This window comes from Moschus berezovskii, chromosome 5 (genome assembly GCF_049115385.1).
Source record: "Moschus berezovskii isolate FMDL1 chromosome 5, NW_MosBer_1.0, whole genome shotgun sequence".
NCBI classification, from domain to species: domain Eukaryota; kingdom Metazoa; phylum Chordata; class Mammalia; order Artiodactyla; family Moschidae; genus Moschus; species Moschus berezovskii.
The window spans coordinates 9900331-9923400 of NC_142464.1; the positions used below are offsets into that span (position 1 = coordinate 9900331).

Consider the following 23070-nt stretch of genomic DNA (forward strand, 5'->3'; position numbering starts at 1 on the left):
GAGTGAACTCCGGGAGTTGGTGATGGACAGGGAGGCCTGGCGTGCTGTGATTCATGGGGTCGCAAAGAGTTGGACACGACTGAGCGACTGAAATGAAATGAACTGAACTGATAGTTAAACAAAATGTAATCAATTGGAGAAACCAGGTGCAGGATACAGACCTCTCCGTACTACCTGTGTGATTTCCTAGAAGCTGTAATTATTTTTTAACACAGTAGAATAATTAAAACTAAATCTCATTTTGCCTTGGCTGGCTGTAGCCCTATTATCTCATAAGAGGAGAAACCGTGAGACTGTGGGAAACCACGGTACTCAATTTTACACAGACGCAGAACCTGGGGCACCAGACAGGGTCTGCGTGCCAGAGACTGGGGAGCCGGAAGGAGTTTCCCACTCCCGCCTGGAGGGTGCGGAGGCGGGGTCCTGGAGCAGAAGCTGGGAGTGAGCGGCTCGCAGCCGCGCTCCCGCCCCGCCCTCCGCCGCTCCCGAGCCGGTGCCGCGTCCTCACCGCGTGGCCAGGGAGCGAGAGGCGCGGGGACTGCCGCTCCGGCATTCCGGACGGCCACAGCGCCTGGCCTCAGAGAAGAAAAGAACTTTGAACTAGGAACACTTTTGGTCAATGGGATAATCTCCCTCGCTTTGGCTCTCGATTATGAGTTAAAGCCCTGCACTGTTTTCCCTCCCCCGAACCTCCCGAGGTGCTGGCGGGAGCCTCCCGCGCGCCGGAGCGCGAAGCTGAGGCTGCCGAGGCCTCCAGGGGCCGGAGGCGGCCGCAGGGCCGCTCCTCCAGGAGGAGCCTTTCCCGCCGCGCGGGAGTCCGTGCCCGCGGAGGTGGATGGCGCTCGGGGCGCACGCAGCATGCAGTCGCTCAACATCACTCCGGAGCAGTTCTCCCGGCTGCTGCGGGACCACAACCTGACGCGGGAGCAGTTCATCTCGCTCTACGGGCTGCGGCCGCTCGTCTACACCCCAGAGCTGCCCGGGCGCGCCAAGCTGGCCTTCGTGCTCACCGGCGTGGTCATCTTCGCCCTGACACTCTTTGGCAACGCGTTGGTGGTCTACGTGGTGACCCGCAGCAAGGCCATGCGCACCGTCACCAACATCTTCATCTGCTCCTTGGCGCTCAGCGACCTGCTCATCGCCTTCTTCTGCATCCCGGTCACTATGCTCCAGAACATCTCCGACAACTGGCTGGGGGGTGAGTTCGCGCCCTTTCCTTCTCCCCTAATCCCTAGCCTTCCAGGAAATCCAACACAACACACACTGCGCTTTTGACTTTCTTTCTTTTTCCCCTCTACCAAATGAATCAAGCGCCCTTTCTCAAAACTTCCTTACCTGCTCTCACTTGGAGATAAGTTTTTGCTGCTTTTGTTTCCGTTCCACCGTTTTTATTCCTGTCGCTTAGAAACTCAAGTTAGGAAGCACTTAGGAGAGGCTCAGGGCAGTGGGGTGGGAAGTCACATCAGTTATTTCAGCTTCTCTTTCCATAGTTCCGTGGGTGGAAGAGCCCCTGGAGAAGGGAATGGCAACCCACTTCAATATCCTTGCCTGGAGAATTCCATGGACAGAGGAGCCATGGGGTCTCAAAGAGTCGGACAGGACTGAGCGACAAACACACACTTTCCATAATTATCAGAACTTTTTCCTATTTTGAAAATAAAAGTGAGATAAACTTTCAAATAATAAAAACCCCAACATCTCATTCCTCTTATCTCCAGCCTCACTCCCTGGTTTGCCTATAAAGGTATTTGTAGTGCAAGTCCATGGGGTCGCTACGAGTCTGATGTGGCTGAGCGACTTCACTTTCACTTTTCACTTTCACACATTGGAGAAGGAAATGGCAACCCACTCCAGTGTTCTTGCCTGGAGAATCCCAGGGACGGGGGAGCCTGGTGGGCTTCCGTCTATGGGGTCACGCAGAGTTGGACACGACTGAAGTGACTTAGCAGCAGCAGCAGTGCAAGTATATTTATGAACTTAAAACTTTAAAACAAACCTAATGCCTCAGCAGAAAAAAAAATAAAAATCTAGTCCTTCTTAAAAAAAAAAGAAAAAAAAAAAAAAAACATAAACCGAGTCATACTTGGAGAAGGAATACAGAAAACATAGTGCCCCTGATAGAGAAGAGATTAATTTATCTTATAAGGAGAGCAGAAATGGAAGAGAACTATTTGGAACCATTATTGAGAGTGGTATATGGGGAAAAATAGACATCGAACTCCCCCCAAATGATCCAGTGTTTCCAAAGACACATAGCTAGAGCATGTGTTTTGTAATCCTAAATAGTAGTGGTTGTATTCTTACCAATGCTTATGGAGTGCCCTGAGGAGGAAGCATTGGTTGTACCTGTATTTTCATGGGTGGATGTACTCTTGTGACCACATCAAAATTCTTAGAACATGATTAGAAATACAGGGAGAAGCTCTGCTGTTTCCACCCGTTCCTGAGCTAATCCCTTTTATTCTTATGGCGGGTGTTTATTTCATCCTACTATTACCAACTTGAGATCCTCAATTTAAGTCTCTGGTATTGTTGTTGTTGTTTCACTAATTTGTACTGGATTTATTGTAGTGGATCAGGATGCTAAAATCTTTGATTCCCATCTCAGCTACAATGTATGTATTTCCCCAAATGCATCGACCATTAGAGTACACAGCATTAGCTTAAAAGTGACACATAATGCAATGTCATAAATTGATTTATGGATTACTGACTTTTTTATGCACTATGATTTAAATAATTATACTTGGGTATTTTAAAGTTGCCCAATGTAACTAATTCCACAGAATAAATGGAAAAACTTTTGACCATCACATATAGCTTTTTTTTTTTTGAGTAAAAGGCACAGGAGTTTTCATTTCTAAATGTTTGTGAAGACAGGTTTATGAAGCATGTTTGTATTACTAGATGATGATAGCAGCATTTATCAAGTTGGATGTAATTAAGCAAAGTGGGTTCTTACACTGGGAATCAAAAGACTTGGATTACTACTTTAGCATTAATGCAGGTTAATTCAACATGACTGGACCTCAGTTTTTCAATTAAGTATTAGGGATTCTAGAAGCTTGAAAGTAGAATGGGGCAAATCTTTAGTCCCTATCATTGGAGAATGATGCCTAGGGAAGAGTACTTGGACCTTCCCTCCTGAGGATTTAGGTGGGCATTGCAAAGATTTTTTTGAACTTCCTGTTTTCCTAGTTCATGGTGTACATTTCACTTTAACTTCAAATGCTGAAAGAGCATACTACATTGCTTACATATATTTCAGAGTTAGTGTGAGGGTAAAGTGTATTATAAAAAGTGCTTTGAAAAAGTTTATCATTCCATGAATATGTAAGGAATTAATTCTATAAAGAAGTATTTAGAGATGGTCTATGTTCATCTGGAACCAGATTTATAAAATAAATGTTCTTATAAATTGAATAAGCAACACCAAAATTGAAGTTCAAGGGAAAAGAAAGCTTGTAGGCCAACTGGAGATAGTAGTACAAGGAGAATTAACTTGTATTTCACAGGATAGGATAATAATGGCAAAACTCCCCTGATGAATTACAAAAAGAGAGTTAAAGGGAATATAATCTAAGAGTTGAAATCAGCTCACAATTTTTTACTTTATAAAGCTATTGAGGATATCCTTTGTTGGCAAAGCATTTCACTATGAGAATACAAAAATGAATAAAACCCACATGTGGCTCTACGGGCCTCAGAGAATAGGAAGTAACCAAAGCTGGGCAAAAGTTAGGTATGGTAAGAGAGAATTTATTTAGCCCTGCAGCATGGAAAAGTCAGGAAGGTTTCATCAAGCAGGGATCTTGAAGTGTAATTCAGACTGTTTCCAGAAGAAAAAGAAGGATGGAGTGCATTTTAGAAACGGGGCTTCAAAGTGTGGAGAAAAGAAAGAAAGTGATGTAATCCAAGAATACTATTTAAGGAAGGCATTTCAGAGAATCTGGAAATACAGATTTTTATGCTGTTGGCATTAATTCAGATTTGAAAAATAAAATGCAGTTGGGTGAAAGCAAACCTCTCTGTGGGTTTGGCCACATATCACCTGATGTGAAGAGCCGACTCATTGGAAAAGATCCTGATGCTGGGCAAGGTTGAGGGCAGGAGGAGAAGGGGGTGATAGAGGATGAGATGGTTGGAAATGGACATGAGTTTGAACAAACTCCGGACGATAGTGAAGGACAGTGAAGCCTGGCATGATGAAGTCCGCAGGATTGCAAAAAGCCAGACACGACTGAGTGACTGAGCAACAACAACACGGGCCTCCAGTTTGTGACTTCTCTACAAAGCCTCTCGGACATTTCTGAGAACAGAAGGGTTGGGCATGACTTGTGTTTCTTTAGTCTTCTCTCTCCCTTACTAGGGACCAGGAGCACCTTCTGAGTTAAAGCCCATGCTTTGATAAGACCCTCAAGTGATTCATGCACACGTGAAAGTTTGAGAGGTACCACTTTAGGTAATGGTTCTCAGACCTGGCTGCACAAAGACTCTCCTGAGGGAGTTTTAAAACTGAGCCGGGCCAGCCCCAGTCCAGACTGGTTGCATCTGACGCTCTGGAGTACTGACTTAAGAGCCACTGTGTGCATGTCTACCCACCTCCCTTCTGCAGGGCATGATGTTGTTGCCTTGAAACTGGTCATGGCAGGAGTATTTGAACAGTGGAAATTGTTAGCTATGTATTTATCCTTTAAAAAAACCCAGACACTTGTTTTCCAGCATATCCCTGGGCAGAGGTATTAAGTTTCCTTTTGTCCAGTGATGGCACATCCATGACAGTAAGACAAAGTGTATCCATAAACATTTAGCTTATTTATGAGATACAACTGATCCTCAGCATCTAGGTGTTGCCCAGCATTGTGGCAAGCTGATGTACAATCCTGTTTATATACTGTGTCTTACGATCCTTATATCAACTGTCTTTGACCTGTCAATTGACTTGCTCCCATGCTACTCCCCAAAACTTCTTCCCACACGGAGTGAGGATTCTCTTTCCCCAAAAATAATAAATAACATTTGCTCCTAACTTTTCTTTGATCACTAATACAGGATGGGGTTGTGTTATTACCATAGCAATTAACAGTAGGCCTTGAAAGTTCTGTCTCCGATCTACTCTCTGATTTATTTGGTCAGACTCCAGCAGTGAGCTTGCCCATTGTGTTCTTGGGGCCAGGGAATTTACCTATCCTTATCTGTAGCCTGCTCTTCTTCATTTTGTCTGTTTCCTCCTCCTCCTCCTTTTATCTTTCTTTACGATATCTATGTGTTCCTCCACATTCACTGACTGAGCGTGTTCAATTTTTTTCCCAGCTAAATTCAGTGTAATAAATTGGGCTTCTGGGACACTTTGCTCTCCTCTCTAGCTTTCCCGTGAACGTCTCTTTTCCTTCTATCTTTCTTCCTTTATGTCTCTGTCTCCTTCTTTATGCTTTCCCTTTGAATGATTCTCACTTACCCTTATTTTTTGCGTGTGTATCCACTGAAGCCCAGTATGCAGTCTTTTCTTTCCTCATTCATTTCTGCATTGAGGCTACAGCCAGGACTCTTCCTTACTTTCCTGATGATTCTGAAATCAACGTCTAACCACTATCTTAAGCCATAGTTCCTCACTCAATTTGAAGGCATTTACACATGAATATCTTATCAGCCTCCAACATTCTCTCACCCTACTTTGTCCCTGTGCCCAGGGTCTAAGTTATTATTAATAGTACTATGACTCATTCTTGTATTCAGCATTTCCTAGGTATCTGCTCTGTTTATTAGGATATTGTAGGTGTTGAGAAAGCTGTGCCCTGGTGGAATAGCCAGGTTTCAGTTAAAACGAGAAGGGGAAGGAAGCATTCAAAGAAAAGATGGAGAATGCAGAGGATTTTGTTTATGTCAGGGTTCCAGGGTGCATAGTGGAGAAAGCACCGTGGAAGCGTTGGGCGGCAGGGGCTTGAGTCAAGTTAGGATGAACCTGGATTGGGACCAGGAGCGAGGGATGGTCAAAAAGAATGGGATTCACAGTGAATGAGGTACATGTGAACTTGAGGCCTGAGGGGTTATTTTATTTATTTATTTGGCTGCACCGTGCCTTAGTTGAGGCAGGCAGGATCTTTGGTCTTTATTGGAAGTAGAAACTCAGTTCTAATTCTAGGCTTCTTTATGGCTCTCAGCATTAATTAGGTGAGGTGGGGAGTGTTTGGAGAGAGGGTGGAGTGGTCACTTGCTGGCAGCGCTCTGTGCCCACTTTCATCCTGCTGTGGGTGTAGTCATAGCTGGAGGCAAGGATGGTCTTCTCGGGTGTACAGAGAGCTCCGTGGCTCTCCCTGAAATCCTGCTTAGGGCAATGAAAAGAATTTTCTAATGGTTGTTGGCAAATTGAGTAAAACCTCTTCTAAAAAAGGAGTTCCAAAAATATCCTAGGTAGTGGCTGCATCAGTGAGGGAAGCGTATATCCTTGTCTACACTTGAGGACTTCCAGCTTGGGTGATAAAATGGAAAACATCAGAATTCTGCTTAGAGCAGTGGCTCTCAGTCTTGGAAAAACACAGGAATCAACTGGAAAGTTTTGAAAATGATGCCTGATTCTTTTCCCCTAGAGATTCTGATTTAATTGATCCCTGAGTATCAGTGTGATCCCTGGGTATCCGATTTTCAAGTTTCCTGATAGAAAATATTATAACTTATAACCAAGGTTGAGAACCACTGATGTAGGATAAATGTACCAACACTTGGGCTGTTATAAAGGAGAAAAGAAAGAATATATGTAAAGTGCTTAAATAGCATGATACCAGTCACATGTACCAGTGTAATATATTGTAGCTATTATATTTTTTAAAATAGCAGTTGGAGTCAGAATGCTCAGAAAACACAGAAGTAGGTTGCATAAAATTGAGTCCAACATGGAACTCTGAGGCAATTTTTTTATTGTACACAGCCAATTTCATCTATTACTGATGCCCTTAACTTTTTTTGGAGTCTTTCCCAATGGATTTAAAAGAAGTAAAAAATGATTAAAAAAAAAATGTTGGGATCTAAGCTATGCAAAGAAAGGTCAGAAGTTTTCTCTCATCTGGAGAATAGAACTCTAATGCTAAACTATCACACCAGGTTTTCAGTCTGTTTTACCCTAAGCCATAGTGGCTGGTGCATGTGGATGACTTGTGACAGATGAGGTAAAGCTCTCAAGCTTCATCAGAACAACTCCCTTCTTTCTTTTTAATAGATAGGGTTTTGCATAAGATTTCATATGAAAAAGAACAGTTTTACTGAAAGGAGGACCGGAGGGAGGAAGGGAGGAAAAGAAAGAGCCCTCACTGAACACAGCATGACAAATTTAGGTGAATTTTTAGAGATTTTGAGCTGATGAATTGTGAAGTGGGTTATTAAAAGAAGTTGTGAAAATTTTATTTGATGAAAAGATCTTAATTCTTTGGGCCAGTTCAGAACAGAGAGATTAGACTGAACTTCTTCAGGTCTATATTATTGTTTTATTATTGATTGATTAGTGTTCAGAAAATATCACTTGTATTTATTATAATAATTTGTTCTAGAACAGCTCAGAAACTTCAGAGTCCCAGGGAAAATTTAAATATGGTGAAATTGATGTAAAATCAGCAGTATTATGGGCCTTTAAAAAGTCTTTTCAGAGAGATGATGAAAGCTATTGATGAAGAATAGTCTCATTAAAATATAAAAGACATAAATCAAAGGGAGGCCCAACAGCAACATCTGTTTGGAAATAAAATTAAATCTTGTGCCATGGGGTTGGCCTCTGGGTGATCTTCCCTGGAATCAATTATGTGCACACTTTGAGAAGGAACTATGCCAGGGGTCAGAAAATCACTAAATTTTCTCAGGTGAGATTGGCAGTAACAGCAATGGTATTTGTATAAAGTATTCTCTCTACTTAGGACAAAAACATTTTACAGTTAAAATAAGGAAAGGATTTAACAGTAAGAAAGTTTGAAAAACTTTATTGTTCACATAGAATAAAAAGAATCTTCTTTTAATTTGCTTTTCTGGAACAGAGCTCAGCATGTTCTTTGACAAGTGGTTGGTTTATTAGGATTCCTGTTTGCAAGTAGAGAAACCCAATTTAAACTAAAAGTGGGGAATATCTTCACAGAACTGAAAAGCTCAGGATTAGGATTAGTTTCAGGCACAGCTGGACCTAGGTCCTCCGACAATGGCTCCAGGGCATTGCAGTCTCCCTCTGTGACCAGCTTCACTTTCTTCTATATTGTGGTTTCATTCTTAGGATGTCTTTTGTCAAGTATGTGTAAGATGGTCCCTGGAGCTATATGCTTTCATTTTTTTTTAATACTCCCTATTTCAAGATAAATGAACAAAGTATAGTATATATATATATATATATATATATATATATATATAATGAGCCAAGTTCTGATAATAAGCATTACACTAAGTGAAATAGGCCATACGCAAAAGATAAATTATATGGTTTCACTTATATTTGCCTGGGCTTTCCAAGTGGTATTAGTGATAAAGAACCCACCTGCCAAAGCAGGAGACCTGAGACATGGGTTCAATCCCTGGGTCTGGAAGATCCCCTGGAGAAAGAAATGGCAATCCACTCCAGTATCCTTGCCTGGAAAATTCCATGGACAGAGGAGCCTGGTGGGCTACAGTCCAAAGGGTTTCAAAAAGTCAGACACTACTGAGTGACTGAAGCACTATATTTGCCTATCTACCTATCTAGAATATGCAAGTTCACAGAGATAGAAAATAGATTAGACATTAGGGGCTGAAAGGAAAGGGAAAGAGAGTTATTGCTTAATAGGTTCAGGTTTTGTTTGAGTGGATGAAAACGTTTTAGCAACAGTAGTGATGGTCGCACAACATTGTGAAGTAATTAATGCCACTGAAATGCATTTGCCACAATAAAAATTTTTCAAAAAAAAAAATCCTATCTATATCAGAAGATGAGAGAGAATCCTTCCTGGTAGCTGCAAAATTCTCTTACCCATAGAATCAATTATCATGGCTCATGCTTCAAAATCCTCTGCTCAAGGATCAGTCATATGCACATGCCAGGGGGGAGACAGAACGGCAGGGTCAGCCCTACCTGAGTGTCTTGGATTGAGTAGAACCACTGTGGGGAGATGCAAGGACAGATACACCTGGCATCCTGGCAACCTTGCACTCAGGTCTTCACAGAGGACACAAAGGCAAAGCTTGACCTCCATCTGGGGCTTCCCCAGTGGCTCAGTGGTAAAGAATTCGCCTGCAAGGCAGGAGACGTGGAAGACATGGGTTCGATCCCTAGATTGGGAAGATACTGTGGAGGAGGAAATAGCCACCCTTTCCAGTATTTTTGGCTTCCCTGATAGCTCAGTTGGTAAAGAATCTGCCTGCAATTCAGGAGACCCTGGTTCAATTCCTGGTTGGGAAGATCTGCTGGAGAAGGGATAGACTACCCACTCCAGTGTTATTGGGCTTCCCTTGTGGCTCAGCTGGTAAAGAATCCACCTGCAATGCGAGACACCTAGGTTCAATCCCTTTGTTGGGAAGATCCCTTGGAGAAGGGAAGGGCTACCCACTCCAGTATTCTGGCCTGGAGGATTCCATGGACTGTATAATCCTATGGCCTGAGGAGCCTGGCGGGCTACAGTCCGTAGGGTCACAAAGAGTTGGACGTGACTGAGCAACTGAGCACAGCACAGCAACCACCGTCTGACGTGAGTCTTGGCAGAATGCTGGGGGAGGTCTCTCGGAGCAGAGGGAGAAAAACCTAGTGAGTAGTCACTATGAGGTGATTTCATTCTCTGTCTCATGGGAGGCTGTTTCTCATCCATCCCCCTAGTTTGGTTTTAGTTGAACGCGGGACTTCCTTCCATGTTCCCACTTAAGGTCCAGCTATGGGCTATTGTGTAAGCCTGTAAAAACTGTTTGGCTGTACTTGAAGTTGTGCCCAGGGCACCCTTCCCCGCAGAGCGCGCGCTGTCTGTGCCGTTGGTCACTGGCCCTTCAGGTTGGAGGCCTTCCTGTGGGGCTAGAGACATAGCGGGCTGACGCCATGTTGATCTCGTGCTGTCACTTGTTTCCGCGAATTGTCTGACAGAATCTTACTGAGGAATCTGTGAGTGTGACAAGCCAACCTAACAACTGTTGTGGGAATACAGGTGGATTCTTAGGCATCACACTGCTGCTTGAGAATACAGGACTCTTAACAGGGTGTTGTCCTGAAGGAAGACGTGCGAGGCGGATAAACACACTTGACAGGGTTGCCTACCTGTGTCTACTGGACTGAGTCCAGCTAATGGGAACTATGAGCTCCCGAACATAAGGCCTCTGTCTTTGGTGTCTTTGAGGCCCTCCCACACGTATACACTCCGGGCTAGGTACTGTGGGAGCAAGCAAAATCAGAGCTGTGAAAAGCCTCTACTGCTTATCTCACGTCTCTCTCCGCTGCCGCCTGCTTACCGCTCACGTCTGTCTCCCTGCTGCCATCACATGCACATGCTCCCTGATGGGCCAGCCTCCATGCAGCTGCTCGCCCCACCCCCCAGTCCCGTTCTAGAGCGACGCCTTCTCCTGCTAAGGAGTTTCTTACAAGAATGATTTGCTTAATTTTGGCTGCACTGGGTCTTCTTGGCGGCACGTGGGCTTGCTTTTGCTGTGGAGCACGGGCTCTAGAGCACACAGGCTCAGTAGTTGTGGCACACAGGCTTAGTTGCTCCACAGCACATGGGATCTTAGTTCCTCTACAAGGGATCAAACCCACATCCCGTGCAATGGAAGGCAGATTCCCAACCACTAGACCACCAGGGTAGTCCTGCTAAGGAATTACTGAAAGGTCAGTGAACAGGTCTTCATCTTGGCCATTCCCCCTCAGCCAGTGTCTCAAAGTATTCAGTTCAGTTCAGTTCATTTCAGTCGCTCAGTTGTCTCCGACTCTTTGCGACCCAATGAATCACAGCACACCGGCCTCCCTATCACCAACTCCTGGAGTTCACTCAAACTCATGTCCATCGACTCGGTGGTGCCATCCAGCCATCTCATTCTCTGTCATCCCCTTCTCCTCCTGCCCCCAGTCCCCCCCAGCATCAGAATCTTTTCCAGTGAGTCAACTCGTCGCATGAGGTGGCCAAAGTATTGGAGTTTCAGCTTCAGCATCAGTCCTTCCAGTGAACACCTAGGACTGATCTCCTTTAGAATGGACTGGTTGGGTCTCCTTGCAGTCCAAGAGACTCTCAAGAGTCTTCTCCAACACCACAGTTCAAAAGCATCAATTCTTTGGCGATCAGCGTTCTTCACAGTCCAACTCTCACATCCATACATGACCACGGGAAAAACTATACCCTTGACTAGATGGACCTTGGTTGGCAAAGTAATGTCTCTGCTTTTTAATATGCTGTCTAGGTTGGTCATAACTTTCCTTCCAAGGAGTAAGCGTCTTTTAATTTCATGGCTATAATCAGCATCTGCAGTGATTTTGGAGCCCCCCAAAATAAAGTCTGACACTGTTTCCACTGTTTCCCCATCTATTTCCCATGAAGTGATGGGACCAGATGCCATGATCTTCATTTTCTGAATGTTGAGCTTTAAACCAACTTTTTCACTCTCCTCTTTCACTTTCATCAAGACGCTTTTTAGTTTCTCTTCACTTTCTGCCATAAGGGTGGTGTCATCTGCATATCTGAGGTTACTGATATTTCTTCTGGCAATCTTGATTCCAGCTTGTGCTTCTTCCAGCCCAGTGTTTCTCATGATGTACTCTAAAATAAAAAGGATGTCCTTTTCATTATAGGGGACTGGAATGCAAAAGTAGGAAGTCAAGATACACCTGGAATAACAGACAAATTTGGCCTTTGAGTACAGAGTGAAGTAGGGCAAAGGATAATATAGTTCTGCCAAGACAATGCACTGGTCATAGCAAACACCCTGTTCCAACAACACAAGAGAAGACTTTACACATGGACATCACCAGATGGTCAACACTGAAATCAGATTGATTATATTCTCTGTAGACAAAGATGGAGAAGCTCTATACAGTCAGCAAAAACAAGACCGGGAGCTGACTGTGGCTCGGATCATGAACTCCTTATTGCCAAATTCAGACTTAAATTGAAGAAAGTAGGGAAAACCACTAAACCATTCAGATATGACCTAAATCAAATCCCTTATGATTATACAGTGGAAGTGAGAAATAGATTTAAGGGACTAGATCTGATAGAATGCCTGATGAACTATGAAGTGTTTACATTATTAAAAAAAAAAAAGAAAAAGAAAACCCTTTTCCTTATGAAATTGAGCTATTTTCAAATATTATAGGTTAGCAAACAGTGTTTAATGTTAGGAGATTTATTTAATTTCTGTTTGCTGTAGTTTCCTCGTCTGTAGGCTTGGGAAAACCTAGGCCCATCTTACAGGGCTTCTGGGAGAATGAATGACCTCAGGTTAAAGAACCTGGCACTTCCTAGCTACCTGATGAAAAGAAGTAGACTATTATTCACAGCTGCAAACAAAAAGCAAACACATAGATATATAGGAGAGAATGCTACTGCTGCTGCTGCTGCTGCTGCTAAGTCGAGTCAGTCGTGTCCAGCTCTGTGCGATCCCCATAGACGGCAGCCCACCAGGTTCCCTGTCACTGGGATTCTCCAGGCAAGAACACTGGAGTGGATTGCCATTTCCTTCTCCGATGCATGAAAGTGAAAGTGAATTCGCTCAGTCGTGTCCGACTCTTCGCGACCCCATGGACTGCAGCCTACCAGGCTCCTCCGCCCATGGGATTTTCCAGGCAAGAGTACTGGAGTGGGGTGCCATTGCCTTCTCCATAGGAGAAAATAGTGGTTACCAAAGCAGAAGGGAGGAGGGCGAAGCGGGTGAAGTGGGTCAATTCTATGGTGATGGATGGAAACTCAGCTTTCAGTGGTGAGCACACTGTAGTGTGGGCGTCCCAGGTGGCTCAGTGGTAAGGGGTCCGCCTGCCACTGCAGGAGATGCAAGAGACACGGTTTCAATCCCTGCGTCAGGAAGATCCCCTGGAGAAGGGAGTGGCGACCCACACCAGTATTCTTGCCTGGAAAATTCCACAGACAGAGGAACCTGGCAGGCTACAGTCCATGGGGTCGCAAAGAGTCAGACACGACTGAGCGACTGAGTGCCACACTACATAGACACTGTAGTGTATACAGAAGTCAAAATACAGTGTACACGTGAAACTCCAGTTCAGTTCAGTCGCTCAGTCGTGTCCGACTCTCCGTGACCCCATGAATCACAGCACGCCAGGCCTCCGTGTCCATCACCAACTCCCGGAGTTCACTCAAACTCATGTCCACAGAGTCGGTGATGCCATCCAGTCATCTCATTCTCTGTCGTCCCTGTCTCCTCCTGCCCCCAACCTTTCCCAGCATCAGAGTCTTTTCCAGTGAGTCAACTCGTCGCATGAGGTGGCCAAAGTATTGCAATTTCAGCTTTAGCATCAGTCCTTCCAATGAACATCCTGGATCGATCTCCTTTAGAATGGACTGGTTGGATCTCCTTGCAGTACAATAATGATAAAAGCCAGTGCCCTCAATAAATTCTTTAAAATGTTAGGTGCATATGTGTGTAGAATGGTTTTATAGCCAATAAGGATGATAGTATTAAAAGGCTGTATGTACGGTGTTACTAATATCTCAGGTACATATGATAATGTATTTATACAAAACAACTACAAATACTCTGGCCCATTGATGTTTTTGTTATTAAAATCTTGAAGATATTCACTTATACATGCACACTATTATAAAAAGTCATATATATATAAAGTGTATATAATTTTATTTTAGGAATTTGATTACTCTGTGAAAACATTCTGGTATTTTGTAAAACTAAAATATGCTAAGGCATCCTGTCAAGAGAGATGATAAGTCAAGAAGCAAGAGTATTTTTTTATCATCATGGTTGCTGATTTTGTTAGGGAATTACCCACGTGCAAGAAACATTTCCTGTTAGCAGTGGGTTCCATATCATGTTTTAAGCTAATGCGATTTTCTGGTCTAGAGCCATTTGTGTCTGAATAAAAATGACAGCTATATTCAATATTTAAAAAAAGAAAAAAAAATTCAAACTAATCATTTGTATTTAGAAAATAAAAGAGTGCTTGCTTTCTTTTGTCTCAGAAGCAATAATATTTAATATATCTCTAGAGGAGAATTAAGTGGTAAAAAATTTGTTGGGGCTGATACAGATTTTTGTAATTCCTTGCAATACTCATGCATCTTTCCAGGCCACTCCAGGATGCAAGTACAATGTCACCATGCCCACGTCAGTGCCAAGCTGTCCTACTGAATCGTGCCCCCTCTTATAATGCAGAGTCTTAAGGTCCCTCAACTCCTCTGTGCCACCTTCCCCATCCCACCCCAACTGAACCTCCCTTGATTGTGAATCTGTGCTGCCGGTTACCTTGTGAACATCCCTGCTGCCCAGCTGGTGGCATGAAAAGGCACATCAGGCACCTCAACTTGACAGGAACATGACCAGAGTCATGGCCGTGGTGAAGCAATGACATCAGTTTCATGACTGCTGTCCTTTACTCTCTCTTGCTGGCATGTGAGATTTGCTGGGATCTGGGCAATTCTCGGGCTTCCCAGGTAACACTAGAGGTAAAGAACCCACCTGCCAATGCAGATGTAAGAGATACAGGTTTAATCCCTGGGTCAGGAAAATCCCCTGGAGGAGGGCATGGCAACCCACTGCAATATTCTTGCCTAGAGCATCCCTTGGACAGAGAAGCCTGGTGGGCTATAGTCCCTAGGGTCACAAAGCGTCGGACACGAGTGAAGCAACTTAGCACAGGCAATTCTGGATGCTAAAATCTCATTGGCTCTGTAGTCAAGAGAGAATATTACTGAAATGAATACCAAACTCTTAATATAGAGCTTTCTATGTGGCAAGTCTATTATTGTTCCCATTTTACATGGGAGAAAATGAAGGGACAAATATATGGTGCTATGTATCAGTTATCTGTTCTGCATAACTACTCACACTGGTGGATTAACAAGCACTGTTTATTTGCTCATGATTCAGTGGGTTGGTAGTTTTAGCCTGGCTCAGCTGGGCAGTTTTTTGCTAGTCTCACCTGGGCTTTCCAGGTAGCACTGCTGCTGCTGCTGCTAAGTCACATCAGTCGTGTCCGACTCTGTGCGGGTCCATAGACGGCAGCCCAACAGGCTCTGCCATCCCTGGGATTCTCTAGGCAAGAATACTGGAGTGGGTTGCCATTTCCTTCTCCAATGCATGAAAGTGAAGTCACTCAGTCCTGTCCGACTCTTAGTGACCCCGTGGACTGTAGCCTACCAGGCTCCTCTATCCATGGGATTCTCCAGGCAAGAGTACTGGAGTGGATTGCCATTGCCTTCTCCCAGATAGCACTAGTTAGTGGTAAATAATCCTCCTGCCAATGCAGGAAATGCAAGAGACTTGGGTTTGATCCCTGGGTGGGGAAGATCCCCTGGAGTAGGAAATAGCAACCCATTCCAGTATTCTGGCCTGGGAAATCCCATGGACAGAGGAACCTGGTGGGCTACAGTCCATGGGGTCATAGTGTCAGATATGACTGAGTGACTGAGCACACGGCACACACCTGGGGTCACTCATAAGACTCCAGTCCTCTAATAGCCTAATGGAGGCTCACTGTTTAGATGGCCTCAGTGGAGACAGGTCATCTCTGGCCATGCAGTTTCCTTATCCAGTAGGATAACCCAGAATTCCTTGTGCAGAAGCATCACATTCTAGGAGAGTGAGAGCAGAAGCTTGAAGACTCCTCGAGACCAGGACTGGAAGTTGTGCAGATGTCACGTCTATGATAAAGCAAATCACAGCACCAGCCTAGATTCAAAGAATGGAGAAATAGAGATCTCTCTACTTGATAAGGGAAGTAGCATAGTCACGTTGCTAAGGGTGGGTGTAGGGAGTTGCAGAGAGTCATGGAAGAAATCTGTAGCCTTTTTTTTATTTTTACAGTTTGTCATCATCACATTAAATAAATTGCCCAAACGCATACAGGTAGGAATTGATGGTTCCAGGATCTGAAGGTATCTGCTTCAGTGTTGGGGTTTTAACATAGTGGCTATACTTGAAAGAGGCACAGTTTCTACAATACATTATGCTTCATCATCTACTTCTGCTCCATTTGCCTATGGTATTGGCCTACACAGTTTGACCCCTAGACATCAGATAGTGTTTTGGGACCTGGAGGACACATTTCCTGAAATGAAAAAATTGCCATCATCTTTTCCTCAGAAACTTTGATGAGAAGTTGTTATTGTTCAGTTGCTCAGTCATGTCTGACTCTTTGCAACCCCATGGACTGCAGCATGCCAGGCTTCTCTGTCCTTCACCATCTCCTGGAGCTTGCTCAAACTCATGTTCATGAAAACTCATGTTCATACTCCTGCAAAATGACTCTCAGTAGCTCTTCCCACCAGTCCACTAACAATTGGACTACTAATACACACACAGAGTTCATACTGATTGAGATACAGAAGGAACTGTCAGGTTAATCTACAGATGAAACCCCATGCTTGGCTTTTTAAAACTTTTCCTTTCCTATAATATCCACAGATAATAAAGGACTTCTTTTTATGAGGAGGAATTTTATTGGATCGAATTGTAGTCTTAGTATCAATATGAAACTGATCCAAGCAGGGATTGTCTTAAGTAGACTCTGAGAAAGAAATGGTAGTAAACTCATTTTAAGAGAACAGTTTACTTTCTTTGCAAGAACAGTGATGGAGGCTTAGAAATTAGCACTGACCTAGCACTTAAAGTAAGTGAGACTTAATGAAATAAAATAACTCTTTGAGTAAGATGTAGATCCTGTTGAAAATTTCACATTACCTATAAATAGAATCATTAGGTTTAAAATGTAGATCTTCACACTGCGTCTTCAGGATGCTAAAACAGCTGGTAGATTCAGCCAGCACATTATTCAAATTAGATTTTCAGTGTTTGAGAAATAACATATCTAAACTTTATGACTTTGAAGACACAATTATTTGCGTGTATATATATATATATATAGGCTTCCCAGGTGGCACTAGTGGTAAAGAATCCACCTGCCAATGCAAGAGACATAAGAGACACAGGTTCGATACCTGCATCAGGAAGATCCCCTGGAGGAGGGCATGGCAACCCACTCCAGTATTCTTGCCGGGAGAACGCCATGGATAGAGGAACCTGGTATGGGCTACAGTCCATAGGGTCGCAAAGAGTCAGACATGACTGAAGCAACTTAGCAAGCAAGCATGCACACGTGTGTGTGTGTGTGTGTGTGTGTGTGTGTTTATTTGGTGTCTTTCACTAGAATGGGCTCCCCTGGTGGCTCAGACAGTGAGGAACCCGCCTGCAATACAGGAGACCTGGGTTCGATCCCTGGATCGAACAACCCACTCCAGTATTCTTTCCTAGAGAATTCTGTGCACAGTCGAACCTGGCAGGCTACAGTCCATGGGGTTGCAAACAGTCAGACACTACTGAGCGCCTAATGCTTTCACTAGAATGTAAGTTCCATAAGGTCAAAGATTTCATCTGTCTTGTTTATCCAGCACTTAGTTTGTTGCCCAGCAATAGAAGTTCTTGATATCGTATAAGAAGTTATTAATAAATATTTTTAATGAATTAATGTATATCATCTTACCTGTCATTGCACTGGTGTTTGAGACTTTTAAGGAATAAGTTGTATTTATTTTTGTGATGTGCAGAAGAATGAGATTGCATTGACTTTTGCTTTTTCGGTCACAATGAGCAAAGATTCAGTTTACCTCAAATAATTGGAGTTTTGGTGAGACTGTTTTGCAGCAATAAAGGAAAAGGGCTTCTGTGTTGAATTTAAGGATGATGACAGGTAGATCTCATGGAAACTGAGCTGGGACCCAAAGAGGCAGCTGTGTGGAACACACCATGAGAAGTCATGGATCTCCAGAGCTTAGCCACAGATGTGACTTTGCTTCCCTTCAGCAATTGAAAGACCTGCTGTTTAAATCTGATTGCTTTTTACTACCACAGTGTTTAATCTTTGGTTTATAAAATCTTTCTATTGTCTCATATCTTCTGCCTTCTGCTTTACTCTTGGTAGCCTGAATAAATCCTAGTGTTCCAGGTAGCCTAGGCTAGGTACAGCATCACATTCTAAGAAACGAAGGCCAGTAACCAACACTCATGTAAAATAATTTAAAATTTTACTTTTATACTTCAAAAAAAATTTAAGGTTTTAGCTCACTTTTTGCGAAGTTATTTCTTAAAACCCCTTTCTTCTCTTCCACTCAGGTGTTTTCTGATACAGTTTGTCACGTCCCACAAGACTCTTCTCAACTTGCAAATCTCAGGTGTCTTTTCAAGCCATCTGTACTGCAGACACCATGTTGCCATCTTGTATTAATGCAAATCCCTCACACTGACTCTTGCCCTCCCCCTTGGTAATCCTAGACCTCTAGACTCCTCAACTCCTTTGTGCTACACTCCCCATCCTTCCCCAAGAGAAGCTCCCTTGATTACGTTCCAGTTATCTTGAGTATGTTCCACTTACACTGTGGACATTCTTGCTTTTTAGGTCCCTTCCTTTCTCCAGCCTGGTCAGTCTTTTCTCTTTTTTTCTTTCTTCACTGTTCTATTCCTGTTCTTTTCTTTTCTGCTGTCTGTCCACCTGTTCCCTTTCCTTCTCCCATTTCCTCTCTGTCTCCTTTAAATCTCAGTCTTATTCATGCAAATACCCCATCCTAATATCTACCCCCCCACTTATCCCACACAATCTGGGTTAATAAAATGACCCCTAGAGGGAAATATCTAGCAAATATATTCCTTAGTTAAGGAGGGAAGTGTTGAGAGAACAAAGCTAGGAAAACTCATCCTATTCTATTTATTCACCTTTAGGTTTTCTATTTCCTCAAAATCCTGTGGTCTCCACTGTTGCTTATGTCTTTTCTGTGTATCCTCTGGCTTCATTTGACACTGTATCTTTATTTAATTTACCAGGTCTTAGCCAAAAGAGAAGCTTTGATTTTGGGCACAATATGCTTTGACTTTGGCCTTGACTTTGACTTTGGGCCCAATATCCAGTCAGCAAAGGGCTGTGGGAGAAGGGGCAGGGTCATGAGACACACACAGGGCATCTCCTTCAGCAGGCTTTGAGAGAAAGGGCAGTGCCATGCTGTGGCAAGATTGACACATAAAGCAGGATGTAATTTGGGCTCCTTCCTTGGGAAATTCCTGGAGGCTGCAGAATACATTAGGCTTGTGTGGACTTCAAAGAGGTTAATTGACTAATTTGTTTCCTTTAAATTTATCTATGAAATTCTCAAGTCTTTGGAAGAACTGTTCTCTGTGATAATTTGCAGAGTTATTTCAATAATTATGATGGGAATTTCATGTCAGATAAGTATAAAGCTTGGTGAGTTATCTAAATTGGATTTGCTTTTTATCCTTGACAGACTTCACTTTAAATAGTCTTTATTGTAGTAAACATTCCAGAGAAAGACTTTCTATTTAGTTAAAGCATCTCTCTATATATTCCCCATTTTTTTTCTCCTTGGAGAAAGGTATATAGCAAAAACAAAACAAAAAAACTTTAAGCAAGGAAAGGAACTGGGGGGAAACTACACCCACATTTTTTATTGTTGCCAAAAACTCTTGACTTATAGATGTTACTTACACATGGGAAGCTATCTATGAGACTGGGATTTGATTATCTTCCATTAAAAACTTGAAGGAAATCTAACATTAAAAAAAAAAGTTAAGGTAGAGGAATATGAGGCAAAATAGTATAGTGAACTGTTTGGGCTCCATGTGACTTTTATATATCTTTTTAAGATGTTTCAGTTCTAGGTAGTAGTAATGCAGGGAATTGATGACAGTTGAAGTTCTTGATGTAAATGAAAAATGCCTGCTTCACTGGTAACTGAAAGATGTCTTATTCTGGGAAGAATAGTGCTGGTTCCTTTTAATTTGAAATTCTGTGGAGGGAGGAAGGGCTGCTGTTTGGCTGAAATAGTTCCTCCAGCACAAGTCATTAGGTCAAGTGGTCATAGGACCCACTTGGGGCCCAGTTACCTTGGTAACACAAATATTTGAAATGGGAAGTAATGCTCCCTAGGATCAAAAGAGAACGTCTTCAATAAACTGTGTACTTTTCATGAATGCTTCACACATGATGATCCCATAGTCTTACAAAAACCATTGTATTAGAAACGCTATTATTTCAGGTCAGTAATGCCAATGCGAGACTTTTTTAGTTGTAATTTTGTTTCTCAAACTTGCCACTTTTAAAATGTAGACATTAAATATAGATGTCTGCAAAAATAATGAAATAAAAATTGTGTGCTTTTCTTGCTATTTGGGCTTAAATAATGCATTTCTTGCTTGTTGAACTTAAAGCCCAACATTCAGAAAACTAAGATCATGGCATCTAGTCCCATCACTTCATGGCAAATAGATGGGGAAACAGTGGAAACAGTAACAGACCTTATTTGGGGGGGCTCCAAAATCACTGCAGATGGTAACTGCAGCCATGAAATTAAAAGACTGTTACTCCTTGGAAGAAAAGTTATGACCAACCTTGACGGCATACTAAAAAGTAGACATTACTTTGCCAACAAAGTCCTTCTAGTCAAGGCTATGGTTTCTCCAGCAGTCATATATGGATGTGAGAGTTGGACCATAAGGAAAGCTGAGTGCCGAAGGATTGATGCCTTTGAACTGTGGTGTTGGAGCAGACTCTTGAGAGTCTCTTGGCCTGCAAGGAGATCCAGCCAGTCCATCCTAAAGGAAATCAGTTCTGAATGTTCACTGGAAGGACTGATGGTGAAGGTGAAGCTCCAATAGTTTGGCCACCTGATGTGAAGACCTGACTCATTGGAAAAGACCCTGATGCTGGGAAAGATTGAGGGCAGGAGAAGGGGACAACAGAGGATAAGATGATTGGATGGCATCACCGACTCAGTGGACATGAGTTTGGGTAAACTCCAGGAGTTGGTGATGGACAGCGAGGCCTGGTGTGCTGCAGTCCATGGGGTGTCAAAGAGTTGAACATGACTGAGTGACTGAACTGAACTGAACTTGCTATTTAGAGTCTGGGCAATAGACCTGTAGGATTGTATCACCTGGAACCTTGTTAGAAATGCAGTCTCAGATTCTGTTCCAGACCTAGTGAATCAGAATGTGCATTTTAACAAGATCCAAATTCACAAGGAAGTTTGAGACCCATAGGTCTCAAGTATACTATTGATCTCTAATACACCATTGATCTCTAATGCACCATTCCTGTGTTCCACATTGGGACAGATTATTTTCCCTGATAGTAATAGGCCACCAGAGATCAATCCTGGGTGTTCATTGGAAGGACTGATGCTAAAGCTGAAACTCCAATACTTTGGCCACCTCATGCGACGAGTTGACTCACTGGAAAAGAGTCTGAGGCTGGGAGGGATTGGGGGTGGGAGGAGACGGGGACCACAGAAAATGAGATGGCTGGATGGCATCACTGACTCAATGGACATGAATTTGAGTGAACTCCAGGAGTTGGTGATGGACAGGGAGGCCTGACGTGCTGTGATTCATGGGGTCGCAAAGAGTCGGACACAACTGAGCGACTGAACTGAACTGACTGAAGCATTTTTCATTAGCAAATAGGCTAAATATTTCTCTTTGATTGCCTATTACACCACAGAAGCAGTTACTACAGTAACCAGGACTTATGCTATTATAGCTCATTTTTCCAAGTCATTATTATACCAAGGAGGTGTGGAATTTAATACGCAATCAACTTTATTTGTCTGTCTGATTTGTTGATGGCCAAAATCCAGCTGAACCAAATTAAATGGGGGAACATTTCCTCAAAGTAAATAAGGTTTTATGAAACTGTTCACTCTAGTTTCCAGAAATTATAATTTTCCTTAGTAAGTCTCTACGTTATTGAGCACATTTTCACCTTTCTGTAGCTTTAACCTGCATTTGCAGAGTGAAATCTGTGGAATGTTATTGTCAAAGTACATTCTTTGAATAGATTTTTATATAATTTTTCCTTGGTTCATTTGTTCATTCACTTACTGATTCACCTAATATTTTTTGAATCCCTAGTTTATGCTAGTCATTATACTGAACTCAAATACAAGGGTGAACAGTACTCAATTTATGTTGTATAAGATTTTGAAGAAAGACCAATTTTCCTGGAAAATAGGAGTAGCTCTTTATTCTTGAAGTTTCGCATGCAAAGAGAAAGTGGTGAGAGATGAAGCTGGAGAGGAAAAGAGAATCATGAAGAGCCTTCTAGTCCTATACGAAGGAGTTTGAACTTTATTCTGAAGCAGAGACATCACTACTCTGGAGCAGTGAATTTCAAACTAGAAATTGCAACTGGTTAATTAGTCATTTGTGCATCAGGATTAGCAATTTTTGAAAAAAGCTGAAATAGAATAGAGAGTTTCAAAGCTCATTTACATAGTAAAATTGTGGTTGTGTGTGTATGTATAAGTATAATCATATGTGTATACACACGGGTAGTAAGAAATTAAATTTCACGTGTGTGTGAGTAATGTAAAGATATTTCCTATTGTAGGTCATGGTCAAAACTGCTACTGTAAAGGAGATCAAGTTAGAGCAAGTACAGTTGCCCACAAGCAAACCAAACCCGTCAAAACTCAGCAGCGTCATTGTTATGTTCCATCGCTACATGTGGCAATACTCTGTGTCAGCCAACTTTCAGAATTGGATTATTAAACTGGAGGAATTGATGATGCAATTTCTATGAAACACAGTTAATTAAAAAATTTTGATTTGGGTTGCTAATAAAGTAGAAGTTTGTATTCATCTTGGAATGTGTGAGTGTGGAATTGTTGTTCAGTTGCTCAGCCGTGCCCAACTCTTCGTGACCCCATGGACCGCAGCACACCAGGCTTCCCTGCCCTTCACTGTCTCCTGAAGCTTGCTCAAACTCATGTCCATCAAGTCGGTGATGTCATCCAATCATCTCATCCTCTGTTGTCCCTTTCTCCTCCCACCTTCAATCTTTCCCAGAATCAGGGTCCTTTCTAGTGAGTCAGTTCTTCGCATCAGGTGGCCAAAGTATTGGAGCTTCAG

General features: G+C 42.8%; 1 protein-coding gene across 1 annotated transcript in view; it reads left to right on the forward strand.

Moving 5' to 3' along the window:
- Positions 1-456: 456 nt before the first annotated feature.
- The window catches only part of QRFPR (pyroglutamylated RFamide peptide receptor), a 60296-nt gene continuing 37682 nt past the window's right edge, over positions 457-23070 (forward strand). The window contains exon 1 of the mRNA XM_055435038.2: positions 457-1198. Coding sequence (XP_055291013.2) covers positions 859-1198 — 340 coding nt within the window. The 5' untranslated portion in view covers positions 457-858. The remainder of the gene's footprint in view (positions 1199-23070) is intronic.